The sequence below is a fragment of the Falco biarmicus genome, chromosome 1, assembly GCF_023638135.1.
Source record: "Falco biarmicus isolate bFalBia1 chromosome 1, bFalBia1.pri, whole genome shotgun sequence".
Lineage (NCBI taxonomy): Eukaryota > Metazoa > Chordata > Aves > Falconiformes > Falconidae > Falco > Falco biarmicus.
Window position 1 is genome coordinate 3,530,232 of NC_079288.1, and position 20,786 is coordinate 3,551,017.

The 20,786-nt window shown below is 35.7% G+C and overlaps 1 protein-coding gene across 3 annotated transcripts in view; it reads right to left on the minus strand.

Annotated features, from left to right (window-relative positions):
* The window catches only part of CEP112 (centrosomal protein 112), a 171,843-nt gene that overhangs the window by 119,787 nt on the left and 31,270 nt on the right, over window positions 1-20,786 (minus strand). For all 3 annotated transcript variants that reach the window (XM_056330394.1, XM_056330410.1, XM_056330402.1), the window contains 9 exons: window positions 17,611-17,697; window positions 15,613-15,712; window positions 14,280-14,398; window positions 12,084-12,227; window positions 9,133-9,287; window positions 8,669-8,798; window positions 7,630-7,722; window positions 6,761-6,820; window positions 2,773-2,852 (listed from right to left, as the gene is read on the minus strand). In XM_056330394.1, the coding sequence (XP_056186369.1) occupies window positions 2,773-2,852; window positions 6,761-6,820; window positions 7,630-7,722; window positions 8,669-8,798; window positions 9,133-9,287; window positions 12,084-12,227; window positions 14,280-14,398; window positions 15,613-15,712; window positions 17,611-17,697 (968 nt within the window). The remainder of the gene's footprint in view (window positions 1-2,772; window positions 2,853-6,760; window positions 6,821-7,629; window positions 7,723-8,668; window positions 8,799-9,132; window positions 9,288-12,083; window positions 12,228-14,279; window positions 14,399-15,612; window positions 15,713-17,610; window positions 17,698-20,786) is intronic.

Sequence of the window (20,786 nt, forward strand, 5' to 3'; positions counted from 1 at the left end):
CGGTATCAAAGTGCCTTCAGATCAAAGTACTTTATGAGAAATCACTGATTCACCCACTAGATTCTGAGCTGCACTTCCACCAGTCGTTTCTATTGAAGACTGTGAACTGTATTTTCACCCATCTCAAGGAAGATAAGGTTGTTTTCTAAAGGTTTACTGTGTGTGCCTTAGCTCGCAATTACTTAATCTGATTCCACAAATAGTCAAAGAAATACAGCAAAATGAAATATTTTCACATAAGACATTGGATCTTATGAATTCATATTATTAGCAAGAGATTGTTAAAAGGACTAATTTTTGCAGCAATGGGGGGAAAAACCAACATAAGGAAGCCATCCATTTCTGACACAAAAAATGTGACTGCTTGTTATGTATTACTTACGTATATAAGCATATACATCTAAAAATCTTAATAATTTCCAGAAACGTTGGTACTAAATTAATGGCTTGGTTTGCAGAAAGTCAGCCTTGCAGGATTAGCAGTCCTTCTATAATGGGCACGCGAGCCTGTTCTTAGCAGTCACGTGCACCGACACATCTGTGATCAGAGACGTACAGATGCAAGACTGAGGTTTTGCACCACAGTTGAAATCTGAAAGAACTGGCCAGCAGAATATATGCTGGGCTTAGGCTAGGGCACTACATTTCTGTAAATACAGTATTTTTAACCTTTAGGAGCACAAATGCACCCTGATGACTCTGCTAACCTCTGACCCCATCCAGACAAAAAACATGGATGAAACCTAATTTTTTTTCGTATTCAATTACAAAATAATTACTTACTAGCATTACTAATTCCATTACAAAATCTTAACATTAACCCCAAATCATTGCTATGAAACAACCAAAAGAATAGCAGCATAGATTCATTATTAAAGAGTAACCTATATCCAAAATCAAAACATTCCCTGTTTTAAATTAGGAGAATGATATATCATTTCATGTGAGACATCACAACATTTTAAACACTCTGAATCAAAGCAATAAAATAAAACAAAAGCATAATAATAAAAAAAATAAAAAAAGCAAAATAAAAGCATAACAGAAGCAGAGTGCCATATGGAACTGAACCTGGGAAAAGTACTCCACAATATGAGTGGAAGTAGCTTAGAAGACACTTTGAAAACCGGGGATAGTAATCGCCCACTGTAGGGGAAATAGCCTAGACGTGCTTTTAACCTGTCATGCAGTCTCCAGGGGTCCTTTGATCTCAGAGGCTGACCCATCCGCAGTTTTGGCCAAAGGACCCACTCTCACAAAGCACAAGGTTGGGACTGGCCTCTTCCAGCATCATCTTTATTTGTGGGCACCGATGCACCCACCAGTAAACTGGGCTCTTGAAACTTTGGTTTTTCAAACCCTTACTCTAACCCAAATGTTAAACCTAAGCTTAAATATAGCTAGGGAATACCCGAAATAAACAAGGACCTCCTCAACTATCTACAAGAGCTTCTCAGCACGGTGCTGCTCATTCAAAGGAAGTTCAAAACCCACGGCACACTAACCCGCTTTACAAACACCTGCCTCAAGTGGAGCAGCACCGTGTTTACTCTGCATTGGGAGCATCTGCATGGGGAATAAATTCTGAGCAGCCAGCGGACTGTAAAGTCAGACTTGTTTTATTAACATAATTTAGCACAAACTGACAAGTTATTTGAAAGACATGGAAGATAATTAATGCAACCACATTATCAATGAATCAGACTTCAAAATACTAAAAGATTAAGTTTACCTGATATCAATTCAATCTCCCTAGAATTATAAAATTCAGTGCAAAGAATTGAAGGATTAAAAGCTAGAATTTTTATTAATGTCTCTAGTGATCTAAGATAGCCCCATTTTTGCCAAATACCTCAGATTACAGAAATAAAGGAATACAGACTTCAGCCCTGTGACTTTTATTGAAGTAACTTCACAATGCCTCTGTCAGCCTAGGTAAGATATTTAACTGAGTAGCTTTAGCAAATAACTTCTGGTTTGTTTCAGAATAATCTGTTTTCCCTAGATAGTACTTCCCTAATTTTTAATTTAATCCCTAATTGAATCCCTAATTTAATCTGGATAAACATATGAAAATAATATTTTACATAATCAAAAATGGAAGCAGCATCAGAAGAGTCAATCTTGTCACATGTGCATCTACTTATGTAAACCACTCCCCTACTCAGAAAACATCAAACTTGTTGCATCCTGATCAGTTTTTAAATATACAACGTCAGCAAAAAAGCTGTTCCAAGTCAGTTAATGCTGCAGACCATTTCTCCGAGCCTTAGCTACATTTGAAAAACAACTATTCACACAAAATAGGGTGGTATCAAAGAGGAAAAATCCACATTAAAGTCGTAATGTATGGACATTAAAATAATCACAAATATCATATACTAAATCAAATTAAAATACCATTTAAATAAATACATCTTTCAAATTTTAGAATAGTCCAAAGCAATCAGTCTTTAGTTTGGGTTGTTTCCCTACTATGTATCCATTCAAAATTGAAGCCAGTTTGATTTATTTGACCGGCAAGGCCAGCCGACATCACTGATTCTGGTTTATTCCTGACACTTGAAAGTCAACAGATTTGGGTGGCTTGGTTCTTGCTTTACTTTTTTAGTTTTTATGGCTGACTAAGAACCCTGAAGATGCAGCTTTACAACGGGAAGACAACCCAGACAAATTACAGGAAGGCAGTCAGATGAGGCAAAGCAGAAGTTTATCTAATAAATTTGACTAAAAAATTGGGGATGATTCAACAAATATTCCATACTCACTTACTTCAAAGCTTCTTCCAGTCTGCGAATTTTCTTTTGAGCATCTCCTCTTTCTTTATCAAGATCATTCTGGATGTCTTGAATCTACCATTTGAAGGAAAGAATACCACATTTCAGCTAAAACAAGGTCTGATTTTTTTTTAAAAAAAAGTATGTTATTTTAAATTGTAAAAACTATTGATTTTGCATTTCTTTCGCACTGATGTAGATAATCAATATATTTCTAAAATCACATGAAATGCAAAAACAACAATTAACAGAGAGATGAAGTATGAGAATAGTCAATAGAGCTATTTTTCTTCTCAAAATGAACACTATTCTCTATAATTAAGAAATATTAGTAATTACATTAAAAGGAACTTGATTTTCCTTAGATAAACACAGAAATCGTATAGAAATCTGCCTAAAATAATGACATGTATTCTCTGTGGTGCACAGTTCCTACTTAGCAATTTGTGAATACCCAAAGTGAACTACTTATCAATTATTACAAAAATAAAAAAAAATTAAACAAAATGATAGTAAATAATATTACTTCAGAATAATACATACTCAAGCATTAACTAGCTGAGGGTAGATGCTCCTAAGAAAAGTAAAAATTTGAGGAAAAGTAGTTTACTACTAACGAATTCCTGACCCAACGAAATCAAACCAGAGTGCTTCAATCATTATATAAAACTTTTCATTCCTCTATTTTGCATCCAGACATTAAAAGTGCCATTTGGAAATGTGGGGGTATGGCACTCTTCTGTAAGCGCACAACTTACAAACCCACAAAAAGCCCACAGACACATCTAAAATGATAGAGCATCTTCGCTAACCATTATTATTCCATAGTAAACTGTGACCCTATGCGGTTAAAACACAGAGTAAATCCAGAAGAATCATCTGTCACTCCAATGGACGTGGCAAGAACTCAGTCCCAGGGCAACCCGAAAGCCTACAGAAAAAAGCTGCCCCCATCTCCTTCTCATCTGTTCCCCAGATCAGCATCAGTCTATGTGCTCACTTTGAATAACCTTGCAGTATAAAACCAGTCTGCACCACGAAACGTGCCCTCAGTGCGCCGCGCAGGATCACTACTGCCAGCATCACGGGGCCTCACACCTCCCCATTCTCCTCCGCTCCACCGCACTGCTCATCGCTCGTCCTTTCCATCGCCCCAAGCAAACTGTACATTTCCAAGTCATCTCCTCCGTGCAACTGCCATCACACCAGGCAATACCTATACACGTATATTTTAAGACATTTGCACACAGAAGTGGGACAGACTTCTTACATAAATCTCCTAAAAATATTCAGCTGCAAAAAAACTTTGAGTCCCTTTAATTACCCTCTAAATGTTTGGGGGTTTTCACAGTATATTTTAGTTATTTAGATTTGAAATACTATTTTAAATCCCATTAGTATTCAATCAATGCAGAATGAAAATAGCAGCTTTGAAGACCTCACAAGGATCATATTCTAGGAATCTGAGAAATTGCTTGTCTCCCTATAAAGCCATACACTCACAAAAAACGCTGAACAAAATCTGACTCCCACTTCCTAAATTCACTAACCAGGAGTAAGACATTTTTATGAAGAATTCTTTTCTCTAGTACTTCTGGATCAAGAAAGGAAATTTGGCAGCTTCCCACGCACGGTCCAAACCACGGGTCTTCACAACAGGTTTTGCCAAAGGCAGAATAGGTACAAGAGTTTGTTTTGCTTTTAGGGTTGCTCATGTAAGTGTGGCAATGTGACGTACTGAGCATGCTTCTCTTTACCAGATGGGGAGCACAGGAAATCCTTCATTCACCTATAATAATTTGCAGCGTTACATGCTATTAAGTCACTACAATAAAGAAAAAACATGTTTTAATGAGTGTATCGTCAGAAGCATAAGAGTATACACCCACGAAAAAACAAATTTAGGGATTCTCTACTGTAAGCAGTTCCACGTAGGTGTATATTACATGGAAGTCTGAATACTTAGTAGGTTTGAAGGAGCCTCCAAACCGATGGGCCGTCTATCAGAAGGTAAAGAAGGTATTGCCAAACCTGGTAAAATTACATATATTTAACAGCTGGCTTCAGAATGGCTCTCAGGAATAATCTGTCACTGTTCTTAGGCTTTGCTGAATGTTTGGAAAACAAGCGGTAGATTATGTATAAAAAGCAGGTGTTTCCTTTGCTTGTAAAACCATTTAGCCTAACTGGTTCCTGATTCAGCAGATAAGCACATTTAATCAAACAGCGACATTTAGGGTTACTACCTATTATTTGTTTGATGTTTAAATATCCTAGGAGGCAATAGCCACTGTAGACTAATAAAGATTATCAGATAATGGGCAGGTTCTTAGGCGAACAGATTGTACCAGACTTCACAATTCCTCTACTTTAAAGCAAGCTTTTTTTAGTACTTTATGGGCCAATCTATGCTATTTTATGGATTTATATCCATAGATTGTTCACGTGTAGGTTTTTTTCCTCCCACTTTCTCAAAGATTTGATTTCAAAAACCAAGTTACAACAAAATTTATGAATAGGAAAATTGCTGTAAAGTTACCTATTAAAAATAAGGGGTCTACTTTCTTGTTTACTGAAAGAGTTACAACTTCACTATCTGTGCTTACTGGTGCAGCGTGATTGCTGGCATGCTCTTGGTCCATGCTAAGTAGCATTCTCCCATACGATCCTCAAACCTCACTCAAGATTCACACAGGACAGGCACCACAGCAGAAAGGTAATACAGATGCATCCACCTCACCGACAGGGATTGTAGTCTAATAGTGTAGATGGGAGCCATGTGATGGCATTTGGACCTGGTGCCTGGAAACACTGCCAGCCACATCTAATCTGGACTCATCTGCAGGGGAAGGGATGTATTGCCATAAACCAATGCCCACTATACTTCAAGAGCTAAAAGATATCCGAACTATGCCAATATATTTTTCTTTTGACCTGCAACACTATTCCAGTCCTAGGCTTTTCTTGAGGCCAACATTCATAAAATACATGACTTGTCTAAAAAGACAAATGTAGGCTAGGATTAGACCAAAACATCTCTTTGAATAAAAAAGTATTTGACTTCAAGTCAGCAGAAGGCACTAACTCAAACCAAAAACTCACTACAATTCATGTTGCAAATGCTATTACCAAGTGACAAGTAGCTGTGATCACATTTCATTATTTTATGTTACAAATTTGCCACATTTGGAAATGACATATTTGAGTAACACATCCTTTCAATTAAATAGGCATCTAACGCACCCTCTTACCAAACACTGCATGAGTTGAACATATAACATCACTAAAATGGAAGTTTAATTTGAAATCGATTGATGTTTAAAGTCTAAAAGTGTAGACAGTATTTGCACAGTGCTTTAAGATGAAGTGGTTTTGATGAAAATTACATTTTATTAATTTAAGCTTCTAATGTAAAAACAGTGCATGTTGACAACATATAGAGAACATATCCAAATCGTGAAGAAGTAAAGAATAAAGACACACGGGGGAAAAAAGAAGTATGGAAGAACATATGAACACTGACAACAGGTCAGGCTAAGCTCAGTTTAGTTCATTATCTTTTTCCTTTAATAGCACTTAACATCAGATGCCAACAAAAGAAAGGTATGCAAACAGGGCAGGCTTACAGTGCTCTCCCAGCCTCCATCATTTGGCAACAGATTCCTAGAATCAGAAGCAACATCTGTGTACCTAAATATCTGTACTTAAAATCTTGCCTGAATTTGTCCAATTATTTTTCCAACTTCTGTGAAATGCTTTGATTCCAAAATCTATTTCTTTGGGGATTTCAGAATTTAAACTTATACCTTCTGTATGCTTAGTGACATGGTTTAGCGATGGTCTTGGCAGTCCTGGGTTAACCAACTTTTAGGTTGGACTTGATGATCTCAAAGGTCTTTTCCAACCTAAATGATTCTATGATTTTATGTATACAATAAAATTGGAAATGTGCATAAGATGGTATATTTTCCTGAAAACATTACCTGTTTTTCATATACATGCTCCAAATGAAGTTTTTCCTGTTGAAGCTTGTATTCTTGATCCTGCAAAGAGACTTGTATTCTAAATAAACAAATTCCATTCTTCTTTCATTTCAAAGTAGTCATTAAACACACACACGTGCTATTATACAGAGTGGTCGATAAAAATTAAAAATCCACTTTATATCATCGTTGAGGAATTCTCTGACATACAAAAAAATTCAATCAAAGGAAAAAATATCTACATATAAAGAAAACTATCGCAAAAGTCAGGATTCATGTTTTCTAAAGAGAAAAAGCAACTTGTTCTCCTGAGCTATTAAAATGCCATTCTGTACTACATCAGCTGTGAAATGAAAGACATGAGGAGGAAAAGTAGATGCCAAAACTCAGACAGGATTGATACATGATACAGATGTGGAACTCATTACCCTGAGATAGAAGGATTGATTTAAATGCCTAAAGATGGAATATTGACCCGAACTGTTGAGTAGCAACAGAAATAAAACCATTTTGAAACATACTTAAGAATTGTTTATGGTTTAGGAAAAGAAAAAGATACTTATAAATCTTTGACATGCTTCTCTAAATCCACTGGTACACGTTTATACTGTTTTAACATGTGAATTACAACAAATGATCAAAATGTTCCTGTGAAAATTCTGCTCTTATCCATGAAGTGATCACTTTTAGTCATCCTTTTTAAATCAACCTTTAAGCATAGGGTGACACTTTACATATTTCTATGAATAAAATGCATATAAAGATGCATGTTTTCCATGTGTGTATTTTAGTATGGCGATCTAAACATTCAGGGCACCAGAAGCAGTAAAAAGGGCTGGTCATTCTTGACTAAGAAATTCAGGGCTCACCTTCAGCTGTTGCTGTCTTTGATGTTCTAAATCTTGTAACTGTTGCTTTAATTGAGACAGACTATGCTGTAATTCTTCAGTTGCATCAGATGCCTGTAGGGATTTAACAGGAAAAGGAATTTTTGTGTTGCATTCTTCATTAGCTCTACAGATACATCTTTTGTGTACTTAAATTTATTTCTCAAAGGTGCCTGGAAATCAGAAAAATTATCAACGTGGAGAAAAAACTTGTGTGAGTTTACAACTCTGGATATGTCACTTCTATCTGGTGAACTTAGAAATGTGAACAAAACCACCAAAAAATTAATAATAAAAAGAACCTCGGCACTACCCACTGAAAGAAAGAAAACTACGTTGTAAATTAAATGGAGTATCATCAAAGCTCCCGGAATTCCAGTAAATCAACTCAAAAGCCCCAGTTTGTCCTATCCCTCTAGAGGATTAGCAGATGGTATTTAAAACATGAGCCTTTTATACAATTATTTAACTTGAAATTAAATATGTACTATATATCTACCTATGCATCAATGTAGGTATCAGCCTGATAAGATATTTTTACAGAAAGAAACCAAAATTATTACATTTTGGGTGGAATTTTTAAATAATCTCATAAACACACAAATATTTAACATAATATTCCATACTAAGAGGCCTGCAAGACAGTTTGTTTCTGGAAAAAATATTTTCCCCTCATTAAAGAGGCCTTTCAAAAACAGTAAGTCTTTAAGGTCCTCTGGTATCCAGAATTTTTACAGAAGCATAAACAAAATCAGAGTATCAATTACACCTTATCTGAATCAGCTATGGAAATACCACTTTTATGTACACACACACCCGCCAGAATAACCAGGCAACTTCGGGTGATTTTTCAGTTAAATTTGGAAATGAGCAATTAAATCACAATTTTTTTAAAAAAATGTATGCATGAGTAACTTGGGAACAAAACATCTCCTTGGACTTATCCATAAGCATTAGATTTATATTGATGAGGCCACTTTAAAAACACACACTTTAATGCCTATGATATGTGGAAGCATACCTTAGCTGCAGAGAGAGCATGTTCCTGCTTCATAAAATTTATATCAACATCGTATTTACTTTGTAGTTGCTGAATGTTCTCCTCATATTCTTGTATAATACGGTCCTTGTCTTTCTGAAGTGAGCTGTGCCTACAAGTAGTAAGCAAACAGAATATGGAAATTGCTTTCAAATTTTGGCATCTTACCTGCTCAGTATCAATTCTACAGAGCATGCAAGCCTGCCTGTACCACGTGCTCACTGTAACAGAATGAAACGCTCATAAATAATGGAAAGGTGACATACTCCTTACGATGGTCATTTGGGTCAGTTCCACAATGAGTTTTACAACAATTAATACATTTTCATGACAAATTTTCTAATGCCAATCATCACTCATTAAGCTCTTGAAATAAAATTAACATTGTTTGCTTTAGGAAATTCCATATTCGTCAGTGTTAAAAACAGTAACCGCTATTTAATTACCTTGCTTTCATTTCTTGAAGTTCCGAGCGTACTGCCTGGTAACGTTGTTCTGCATCAGTTTTTTCTTGAGATAATTTTTCACGCTGTAAATTACTATTTTCAGCTTCAACAGTCAACTGCTGGACACGAGCCTCTAGTTTTTTGACTGTCTGGTTCTAAAAGTATAGGTCATCATTGAGAAAACACCAGAATAAACTAGGGTATACCCCTGTTGTTATTCAGTAGCCCAGAGCACCAAGATTCTTTGGTGGCCCAGAACCACAACAGTTACCATAGCAAAGCTGTCATCAATCATGACAGTAACTTCTATGTTGTATAAAAAAAATAGAATCTTAAAAATATGGATGTCTATTTCCACATCCCCAAAGTAACATGTCTTCTCCCTTAAGCAAAAAAATATATGCAACAAATTTCTGAATTATGAAACTTTTAAAATGGGAGAGAAAAGATATTTCTATGGAAAACTGTAAGGGATGTTAATACAAGTGAAGCATTTTTAAAACTTCCATTAACCAAGAAACATGTTATCGCTAGCAATATATACAACCTGCAGGTGAGAGAGTATTTGAGGAAAAAACTTCATATATATAAAGGTTCTACTGATCATTATGGTCATGAACAGCCAGAAAAGTCAGCCAGAAAACATTAAACTGTATAGCCTCCAGTGAAGTCCGTAGCTCTTCCATGCTAAAACACTCTTCTGAGTACTTTTACAACCATCAGTGTTTACAGACACAAAACTATTTATCAAATTCCTAATCTAAAACAAAGACCAATGAACTTGGGTTGCTAAAGAATTATAGATTCTACACAATTGCCTTTTATGTGCACACTTTGGCAAAACGACATCCAAGCATGTAAACAGTAAGGCACAGTAATGACTGCTATGGATTTGGAGGGTGTAAGAAGAATGTTATTACACAAACGCTACAGTAACAGTGTAAATGCTGTCTAGTTGTGTTTCAAATCAATTAGCAAATATTAACTAAATAATTCACCAATAACCTTCTAAGGTAATTAATTACTGGAAAATGGAGACACACAGAAAGGGAAAGTGCTGTGCACAGGAATATAGCAAACCCGTATCAGGACTCAGAGCACATTCCTCAGGTTTCTGCTGGTATACGTTTCCTTAACGCACTTCCCCATATAATTTTTTTAGTTACCGTGATTTCCTTTCAACAAATTACAAACAGCTATCAAAAGTTGTATCTTTTTCCTAGAACTTCATCTCCTAACATAAACAATTCTGAAAATGAGCAGAATGAGAACAAGCAGGTAGCATGCGACTACTCTACTACTTCCCATTCTTCCCTAAATTTATGTTAATATGCATGGAAATGACAGAACTCCTCAGGAGGCTGGAGTCAAAAAATAAAACACAGCTGTCCTTCCAGGATGTATGTATCATAGTTATTTTTGGATGAACAAAGCTCCCAAGATGAGGGAAGTGGAACAGTATTTTCACCCTCTGTTAAAGTAAAATAAAAACTCAAAACATCTGCCATCATAAGTCAGCGCCCCAACTGTCACAGGATTATTAAATGAGCCTGGACTAATGCAAGAAGCTCACAGAGCCAGAACGGTCACCTGAACTTTGTCAACTGGCTTAAGATATTTCATGAACATAGTACACCAAACTCTTCCATCACTGCAAAGCCAGCTGCACAGAACAGGGGTGTTTTGGGGGGTGTTTTTAGGTTTGGGGTGTGTGTGTTGGGTTTTTTTTAAGAAAAAAAAGAAACACAGGAAAAACAAAAAAACCCCCAACCCTACATACCTAACGTATCACCACATATGTAATTCCCCCCTGGCCCTCCACCCCTCAAGGAAGTTAATAATTGTTCAATCCACAAAACCCTACTTATCAGTTCTACGGTATTAGTTAAATTGTTCAGCTAATTTCACTTGCTAACAGCAATGGCATTCTTGACAACGTGAAACTCTGAACAAGGAAACTCTGAAATGCCAACAAAAAAAGCCAACAAAAATCAGAAGAGAGAAAGAAAGAGAGAGAAAAGAAGAAAACTAATTTCCAGTGACAGTCTAGTCTTTCATCTTAAGCCGTGCCTTGAACTCTACCTTGTTTAATTATTAAATCAGAAGCTGCTCAGCAAGATCTGTCTGGTTTTGATGGTTCTTAAATTCAATCTTGCTGACAGACTGTGTCCATTTTTCTCTGTATTTACTGTTACCTATGACATGATCTGAATGCTAATTTTTAAATTCAACATTCGTTAATAAAGGAATAAATTGTTTGACATTGTCTTTTCACTCATTTGATTTTCTTCATACCTCATCCTGATAAAAAGTACATCTTTCTTGAGGATGCTTGCTAATTTTTAGCTTTTTGCATCATTTATATAGTGGGCACAAAATCCAGATTACACCTGCTTATACGCTTCTAATTATTCTAGTAAAAATGCAATAAATGAGATTAATACAATAATTATTTTTAAAATCCTTTTCATCTGATCTTTAATCTAACAGAAGCATTTGATCTTCTGAAGAGGAGGTGGGTAAGAAGTCACATGTATCTACGAAAATGTACTATATAATGTACATATAAATACTATAAATAAATAATTATAAATAATATAAATAAATACATGTACTATATAAAACCTTTTGTATAGTCTAGAAACCTACAGAGACAAGAGTTCTGCTAACTTGAATGAAAAACAGTGAGAAATGCTAGGAGCAGTCCTTAATACAAATATATGTCTGTGCAATATTCGCTGAAGGGCTGCACTTTGAATTTTATCTGGTGGAAAAATCCTTGGCTGGACAGGCTGCCAGGACACTGTCCTCTCCCAAGACACAACCACTGCATTGCACCATCAAAAACATTTCTCAGCCCAACTGAATTTACGTATGCTTTTGCACAAACGCATGAGATTTGAATATTGCAAGAGACACTTGTTATCGTTATGTATTTACAAAAGACTTACAGTTGACTTTATCTGTTCCATATAATCTTCCCCCATTTTGCTAAGACAAGCATTGGTGTCCTCAACCAGTTCCTGTATATCTTCTGTGTGCTTCTTCTGAATATTAAACTTCTCCTTTTCCATTTCAGCCACAGCATTGTGAAGCTGCATCATAAAACATTACAAAATAATAAATGACATATAAAACTAGCATTTGTAAGTATTATTACAGCATATAAACAGAATAACTGAAAAAGCACAGGCCACGTTTCTGTCCTCTATAAAAGAACGAGATCGTTGTCTCGCTAAATAGGTCTACTATGACTCTACAAAGCATTAATTTAGAGGTATAAGTAAATTAAAAATGTAGAGGGCATAACTTAATCCATAAAGAATGCTAAAACATATACGTATTTTTGACACACTTTGATATTCCATTTCTTTACAGATTCACGCTGAACGCCAATAATTGTTGCATAAAATTAATTAATTTCTATCACAGAAACACTAATACTCTCTCCAGACACTTACACTGCCAGTTTAGCTGCCTCTCAGTTTGTAAGAAGCTGCAGAGCCTTAACTATCTACTTGTCTAACAAAAGGATTATTTGTGTCATTACTAACCCTTGATTTATATTCTGAAAACCAGTGGCCTCTCTAGTTAAGCAGCCTCAACTTGCAATTTTCCATCTATACAATAGTAAAGAATAATGTCACATCAAATTAGCACACAAAACTTGTACAGTGTATCGGTTGTATAACAGCTAGTATCAGTTGTATAACAGCTAGTAATTATTTCTCAAGTTTCTAACCAATTATTTCACAGCTGAAGGAAAAAGCTGCAATACGGAATATAAAAGCATCTTTCTAAACACATTGCTAAAATCAGGTTAATTTGCACAAATATAGGGTTTTTCTCTCCAACAAGTAGAGAAGTAGAAAGTTATTTGTTACCATGCCTACCAACAGAGCAAAGAATTTTTATCAAGCAAAACTATGGTGGTGTTAGTAAATCTGGACCATTATTTAACAGACTTCAACAGCGTGCAGTAGCTTAACATAAAAGTCTTCATCCAAAATTAAAGAATGCTAATAAATTATAAGTATCATATATACAGTGTGGTGTTCAGAAGATTGACTGAATTTAAGATCAGTTTAAAAATAATTTGGGAAAATAAATAAGTAAATATTTAATCTCCAGGTGCGTAAGATAGAAATAAAACCAAAATTGCTGGGAATGTCTCTTCCTCCTGTACAACACAATACAGTACTACTTGCATTATAGTCAGCAACATCTATTTAAATAACCTCAAAGGAAAAAAAACATGTTTTTCCATAATAACACATGCTCCAATTCCACTTCTACGATTTCATTAAGTTAAAATTAATATTAGCATTTTAATTTGCCTTCTTGTTTTGCACACTGGCATCACTGACAACAATTACAGGTGTAGGAACAGCACTTGCTAGGTAAGTGAAAAAAGTGGGATGACCTCTGAATAAAAATAATGCTCCTCTAAAAAAAAAAAAAAAACAAAAACCAACCAACCACCTAACACCAAAGCCTCAAGGTCTTAAGCACAAAGGACAAGATTTACAAATTATCTCTTACAAGACAAGAATTAAAATCAACATCACCTCCAGATGCAGGGCTGCAAAAAAATTAAACAGCATACTTCATCTGTGATGGGAGGTGGGTTTGCCCTTCTTGTGACCCTCCCTCTCCTGAGAGGCGTAAGCAAGACAAATACTGACAATAACTGGACAAAGGTGAAGCTGTCTCTCAATAAACATGCTTTTTCTCTCTGCTTTGCTGCTGTCTTGAGTCTAATAATAAATAAAAATACATTGAAGAATTCATGACCCAATGCAAAAATCATAGTTCAAAGGCATCACTGTGGCAGCAGGTAGCAGCAGGTTTACAGAGATTAAAATTCCACGTCAGGTCAACCAGAAATAAACATTTCCCTAATGCACCCAGAGTTGCCAAGAGGGGCAGATGAACCCCAGGAACAGTGACGAGCTGGCCAGGGGTGGGGGTACAAGCATCAGCAAAAGAAGTCTTGCAAGATTACTCCCGAAAAAAAATAAATCAGCATCAGAAAATATTGCTAGAAGTAACACATTCCTTATATTAATTTTGTCTAAGTGACAGAATGTATTACCCCACATACACAATGTAGGAGTCTTTGAAAGAAAGCAAGTATTATTCATTACCCTTTTCTCCCACTCATTTTTCAAAGAATCACTGCTTTGCTCACACATCTTCTTCAGCTCCATAATCTGCTTCTCTTTTGCTTCTCTGACAACTTGTGATTCACGAACAAGGGTCTGCACTGTCAAAAATGGGAAAATAAACAACCATTCAAGAGATACCTTGGGGATTTTACAGTGTTGTCAACAGATGCAGATTACATCAGTTTTCCAATTGACCTGACTTTCTGGTGGATTTTTGGCTCTTAAAAGTACTTAATGCATGTGCTTCTGTAAAATGTAGTGCTTAAGATTCTGTGTCACTAAAATATTACAAGGTGTTCTCTACTTTATTTACAAAATATTTCATAGTGACTTCTCCTGACTGAAGCGGTAAATATACATCAACAGAATTCTGTATGACTTAAAGAAAACAGGTATTTTTCACCTGATTTTATGTGCATCCTTAAGAGAAAGAGTTCTTGTAAAGGTTGAATACCCAAGATATACAAGGAAATTAAGTTCCCCAACTTAAATTGCAAGTGATTGCATCAGGAATTCACAGTCTAACAATTTTTCTGGAAAATAAAGCAGGTACCTACTCACTTTTCAGGAGTGACTGATGATTTTCACTAGCTGGCATGAGCATAGGTGACTCAAACACAACCCGTGACAGAGGACAGTGACCACCAGGCCACCAAGAGAAGCACCAGATCCCTTGCTGGACACTTTATACTTTGCCAAGGAGCAGGAACCAATGTACATGGGACTTTCCCTTTTCGAACAAAGATTGCCAAACTTGTGTATTATTTTACGTTGTGGTTTAGTCCATAGTGTAAATGGACTCCAAGGAATTCTAAAAGAAACTAACATTCAAAAACTGCTGACAAGCCACACACAGGCCAAGTTTCATACTTATGGCATATTCAAGACTACAACTCACATTTTAAATCTCTTGCCGCAATAGTCCTAAATAAATAAAACATTGTGGTTTGATTAAAATGTAATGAACGTATAAATAAATTAACCTTAAGCCAGAGATTCCAAAAATTTTGAAATAAGTGGTCAAAATACTTCGGTACCATCAAAGAAACTTTTTTTGGTGATACTCATAAAACCTGCAAGTATTAGATGGAACAAGATCATACTGCCTCTTGGAAAAATCGGTTTGGAAACTGGACAGCAAAGACAACCGGACAAGCCTCTCAAAATCTAAAGGAAAATATTAGGTCAAGACTGGCAAATGAAGAGGGAAGGGACATGTGCACCTAGAAGGAACTTTTAAGCCCACAGCCACAAGAAGGGTACAGTACAATCCCACCACACAAAAAACAACAGTCATGAAGATAAAAATCACCTTTTTTCTCCAGTTTTCTGATCGTCTCTTCAGCTTCGTTTTGTTTGTTTTTGTAGAGGGACTTCAATGCCTCTATTTCATCATTCTTTCTATCCAAAATCTGTAGGAAAAATTCACAATTCTTCAATAAAAGTCCGAAAACCGAAAACTACAATCAGAGCACAAAATAATATACGATGACCTCGGTCAAAGGAGCAGCCTTCAAGAAGCACTTAGGTTGTGCAGGACTAAGTGATTAAATCTAAGTAATTTTCACAACTAAGACTTCCAAGGCATAAACAAAGGGTAGATTTAGATAAATATAGGTAGTAGATTAAAAAGGAATTTCACGTTTTAGGATGGTCTTTTTATTTTCTTTTAAACTTGGGCAAATCCAATGTTGCTTATGTTGAGTTTGGAAGTTTCACAGTGCTACTACTGCAAATAGAAAGGATTTGTTTCTCTTTTCATATTTATGTTGCCTGATACTATTTAAAAGCATCTAAAATTCTCATCAGGTTTTAGAAATACTTAAATAAGTGGTGAATTGCACTCTTCTGTACTTCACCAGCTGCAATCCTTTGCATGTACTCCAAGAAACAATGGGTTGGAATAGAGCAAGTATCTGAGGTGCAACTACATTCTTATTTCTGTACACGCTGATTTGGGGGGAAAAAATGCTCCAATGTTTGCACACTTTGAGACAGTATTTTAATTCAAACTTTGCATGTAAGATAAACATTAAAGTCACACACATTTTATAACAGTGCCCCAAATCTCTCATCAAACAGCAGCTTTCATCTTAAAACAATATTACTCCATCTGCATTAAATGTTTTGTGTCTTTAAAGATTAATACGCCACTATTTAACCTTTTCTAAAATATCCAACGTTATTAAACAACTTCAAAAGACTGAATTCTAACATCAGTTAGAAAAGGATGACAACTCAAGGGATGAGAAAGCATTTAAACTATTTCTTATTCTCACAAAGCTGTTTCCTTTAGACTCTCAGCTTTGCTAGCTAGTTCTGCTTACAGACTTTGGAACAGATGAGCCAAATATGCACCTGACCAAATATTAACATCCTTTCAGGAGGCTTTGATGTGTCATAGTGTTGTGTCAACTGACTTCCTCCAAGGCTGTGACTCAGTCTTAAGAAACAAAACAGAGGTACTCAGTAACACAAAGCTTACAGTAGGATAAGTTGTCGTGATCCTGATGCTGAGCATTTAACTCACATTACATTCCCGGGATAGGAGGGACTCAGAAGGCACTTAAGACCTCGCAGAACTTTACCCCACATGTTTAAAACATGGTATTAAAAGTAACAGTATGCCCTTTGATAGTCTTTCTGTAATCTCCCCAAGAGTGGTGTTACGCAACACAATAAAGACAAATCCAACTTAATCCAAAGGAAGTATATCTGGTGTCATTTTATTGCTGTGAAGAGTTAAAAGCCAATATAGCTTTAACAATGCAATAACATAAATAACAAACTGTTTATTGACCAGCCCACACTTTAAGATAGTGTCAAAATGGAGACATGAGAACAAGCACTATTACGGTATTAGCAGGAACACATGTGATATACTTGTGGATTTTCCTACTGTTACTCTTTGTATTTTGTCCGTAAAAAAATAATTAAGTGGTTTTGTTCACACTTTTCTATAATACAAGTGCTTTCTCTCTAAACAAAAAATCGCAGGTTTATGATTTCATCAGCATATGAAGCTACAGAAGCTGTTAGGCTGGTAAGATAGGTTGTCTTGTTCAAACAACCAAATCACCTTGTATTTTCACATGCTTTCTGCAAGCATTTTTCCCTTCCTAAGTTTGTGTTATCGTAGAATATTCTGCATTCTTATCAGCTTATGCAAACTGTTATCTACAATCTTACTTTAAAGGAACATTAATTGCAATGGTGAAGAAGCTAAAGTAAAACTGCTAATTATTATAATCAGATTCTCTATTTTGTTTAATTATACTGTTTTCGGGGAAAAAATACAAACACTTCTTACCTTTTGAATATCAGTATCATGCTTCTGCTGTAATTTAAGTTTTTCTTCATGAAATTTACCTTCCGCTATTTTCATTTTTATGTCCAGCTTTAAAAGAAAAATAGAGAAGACAGATAATTTATTTAAAATAAAGAATACATTGCACTAATGACCTTTGCATAAAACTTTTGAATTATTCATGTATGTCTTTAAGAAGGCAATGGGAAGTCACTAACAAATAACTGCTATGAAAAAAATCTATATTCAGTTTCCCAGTATTTTCATATTTATTTGATAAAACACAAAAGATCTAAACCTACTTATTTAAAAAATGAATTTTTAAGATGTTTTAGTTGGCAATAAAAACAACTGCTATTGCCCAGGAAAAGCTATCATCCTTTATTTAAATAAACACTTAAGAACAAAACTTTTAACATTTCTGTTAATATACCAAGTATGGTAAACTTGTTTTTATTCTTTAGGCAGGTGTTACATTTATACAAAGAATGTCCGTTAGCCCAGATGCATGTTTATTTTTGTTTGTTTTCTATTATTCATAGAGTTCACATTATAAACACATTTCCTTTGAAAGGTTACTTATAATGGGATTAAGGATATACTGCTGAATTGGATTGCTAAAATACATTTCCTACTTCTGCTTTTGTTTGTTCCAAGTAGCATACTTGAACCCCTGTGACACGCTCACACATTGCCAATTCTTATTTAGAGTCTACATTTTCACCTTTAAAGTATCTTTACATCCCTTGCATATTTTCACTACGCCATTGGAGACTGTCCTCAGGACTCCGCAAATGCGATAGGTATTTCGTGTTTCTCAGTCTTGTAAATGACAGAAGTGACACCTCGAGTTCAGGCTCAGGCTATTCCACATCCACACACGATGCTCCTGCTGCTCAGAGCCAAAGCGCACAGCCAAGCAGCCCCACGACCCCCCTTCACCCTATAAAGGGCAGACCAGAATCACTGACGTGGGACCACCAAGACCTCACCAGAAGATGACTTGTGGTCTGCTGTCAACAGAAATTTTTTTTCTAAGAGCTCACGGTGCTGAGGTGAGTCCCCTTGGAGCTGGACACTGGCCTCCCGTCACCATCCAGCTACCTCCAGTTCTCCCGTTCTGTTTAGCTCAGTAAGAAGCTGCCTTTTAATTCCCTCAAATACCAACACATTCTAAAGCAGCCAACAAGCACCATTCATTCTGCCTTTAATTCCTTTGACTTACCTAAAGCAGTCATTCAAGCATGATTCTTTATCTAACATACACAAACAATAAACACATGCAAATCATTGATTTCTTTTATGTGATTACTTTGTGTTACATATTTGTTTACTGTGACTTGAAAATGTGAGCTACAAAAATCCAAATCAACTCGAAAATGCAAAATGCTGTGCAGTAAATACGGAAGACTCCCCAAGAACTGAAAAAAGCAGCAGCAAATTCTTCCAGTTTCCAGATCGCTGATATCCAAAGTACCCACCTGCTTATTACACCACATACAACAGGCTATTTCCCAATAGCCTAAATAGGTAGACTTATGCAAATTACCATGGAAAAAAAAAAGTTAAGCCTTACAATTAATCCAAAGAAAATAAATAGTGTTCTCAGCTGTCAGCCGTCTACCATCCAAAAATAAGCCTCATGATACAAAAGCACGTTCTACTCATGAAATATATACATAGTATATATTAAAAAAAAAAGAAAAACCACACATAAATCCTTCCAACAAAGTGACGTTACAGAATGAAATCTTAGTACCAGGTGATAAATGTGTTGATTTAAAAAAAAAAAGTGCGCAGTAATCCACTTCCAGATAGACAGTGTGTGAGCATTCCATAAATAAATATGAAGGGTTTGTCAAAACACAAATACCAGAAACTAAACATGAAAGAGACTCCAATCGACTGGAATTACATTAAAACTTATGAATTACTGATGTATAGCTATTGCAATCACATAGCCATTTGATCCACACAAACATATTGCATTTAAAACTCATTAATAAAGTGAGAATGTCTCAGCTGATGTAAATTAATCCTTGGCAGTTTGCATCAGCTGAGATCTGGTCTACATGTCATTAATCTGTACGTTGAAAGAACGTAAAAATAAATCAAAATCTAAAATTTGTCTTGCATTAAATACAGACATATATTTTCTAGTGAGAGTGATTGTTCTCTGGCACGTGGCTGTTTTCCCACAGGTTGACAGTGGAAATCCCTGTACTTGAAAGTTGGCTCCCACTTCTCGTCATTAATCTCCCACTTAACACCATTCTTGCATTTGCACCAGTTTTCATCAATTCTAGTTCATGAATGCATTGCATTACTTCCAGTAGAACAGGTGTCACAATTTCACAGAATTTAGACTAATTTCCAAAAAGGAGAGCTAGCTGCAACACAACAACAAATGTGAAAAACATGTCCAAGACACAAAAGACAGCTCTTAATGACAGCAAACACTAATAACAAAATAGATGACTTTGAATATTAAAACTAAGACCAAAAAGAAAACTCTCTCTTATTTGGAAAATCACAAAGACCAATTCCTCCTCAGTTGAGGGCTGAAAAGGTGATACCTTGAGAAGCATTCAAGGTCCTCAACTTCTATAAACTTTCTGAAATCCTGAATTCAAGTGTTTGAAATTCAATAGTTGATGCGCATGTGGAGTTTTCAGCTAGTCTTACAAAGAAAGCTGTATTTATAATGAGTAACTGGTAAAAAATACAATAAAACAAAAAAATCTCCAACAGCATTTTAATTTTATAATGGTACACAGTTCCAAGACACACAGGTATCTTTCATCACAACTTCTGGAAGTGTTAACTTGAGCATTTGCTGTAAAAATAAAGACATATTGGTTTAAAAATCTTACACTTAGAATTTCTTCTGTGAGAAACTGCTGGAAAAGCCAGAAAGCACGAGGACAACCAAAGTCCTACTGCAAAGCTTGGAGCACTGGTTTCATTTATAAATCTGCTTTTTGACCGACCCTTTGTGTAAGGCAGACTTCCAATCTCACCGCATAAGTAGATAAAAAAAACTGAGTCATGTAAACACATTTTTTAAAGTGATATCATTAAGGCTGGGGATGAAGCAAATGGGCTCATCCCTTCACAACTGGGAGTGAAACTTCTCCCCTTCCCCTTCAAAGTTTAAACACATTATTAAGTACTAATTT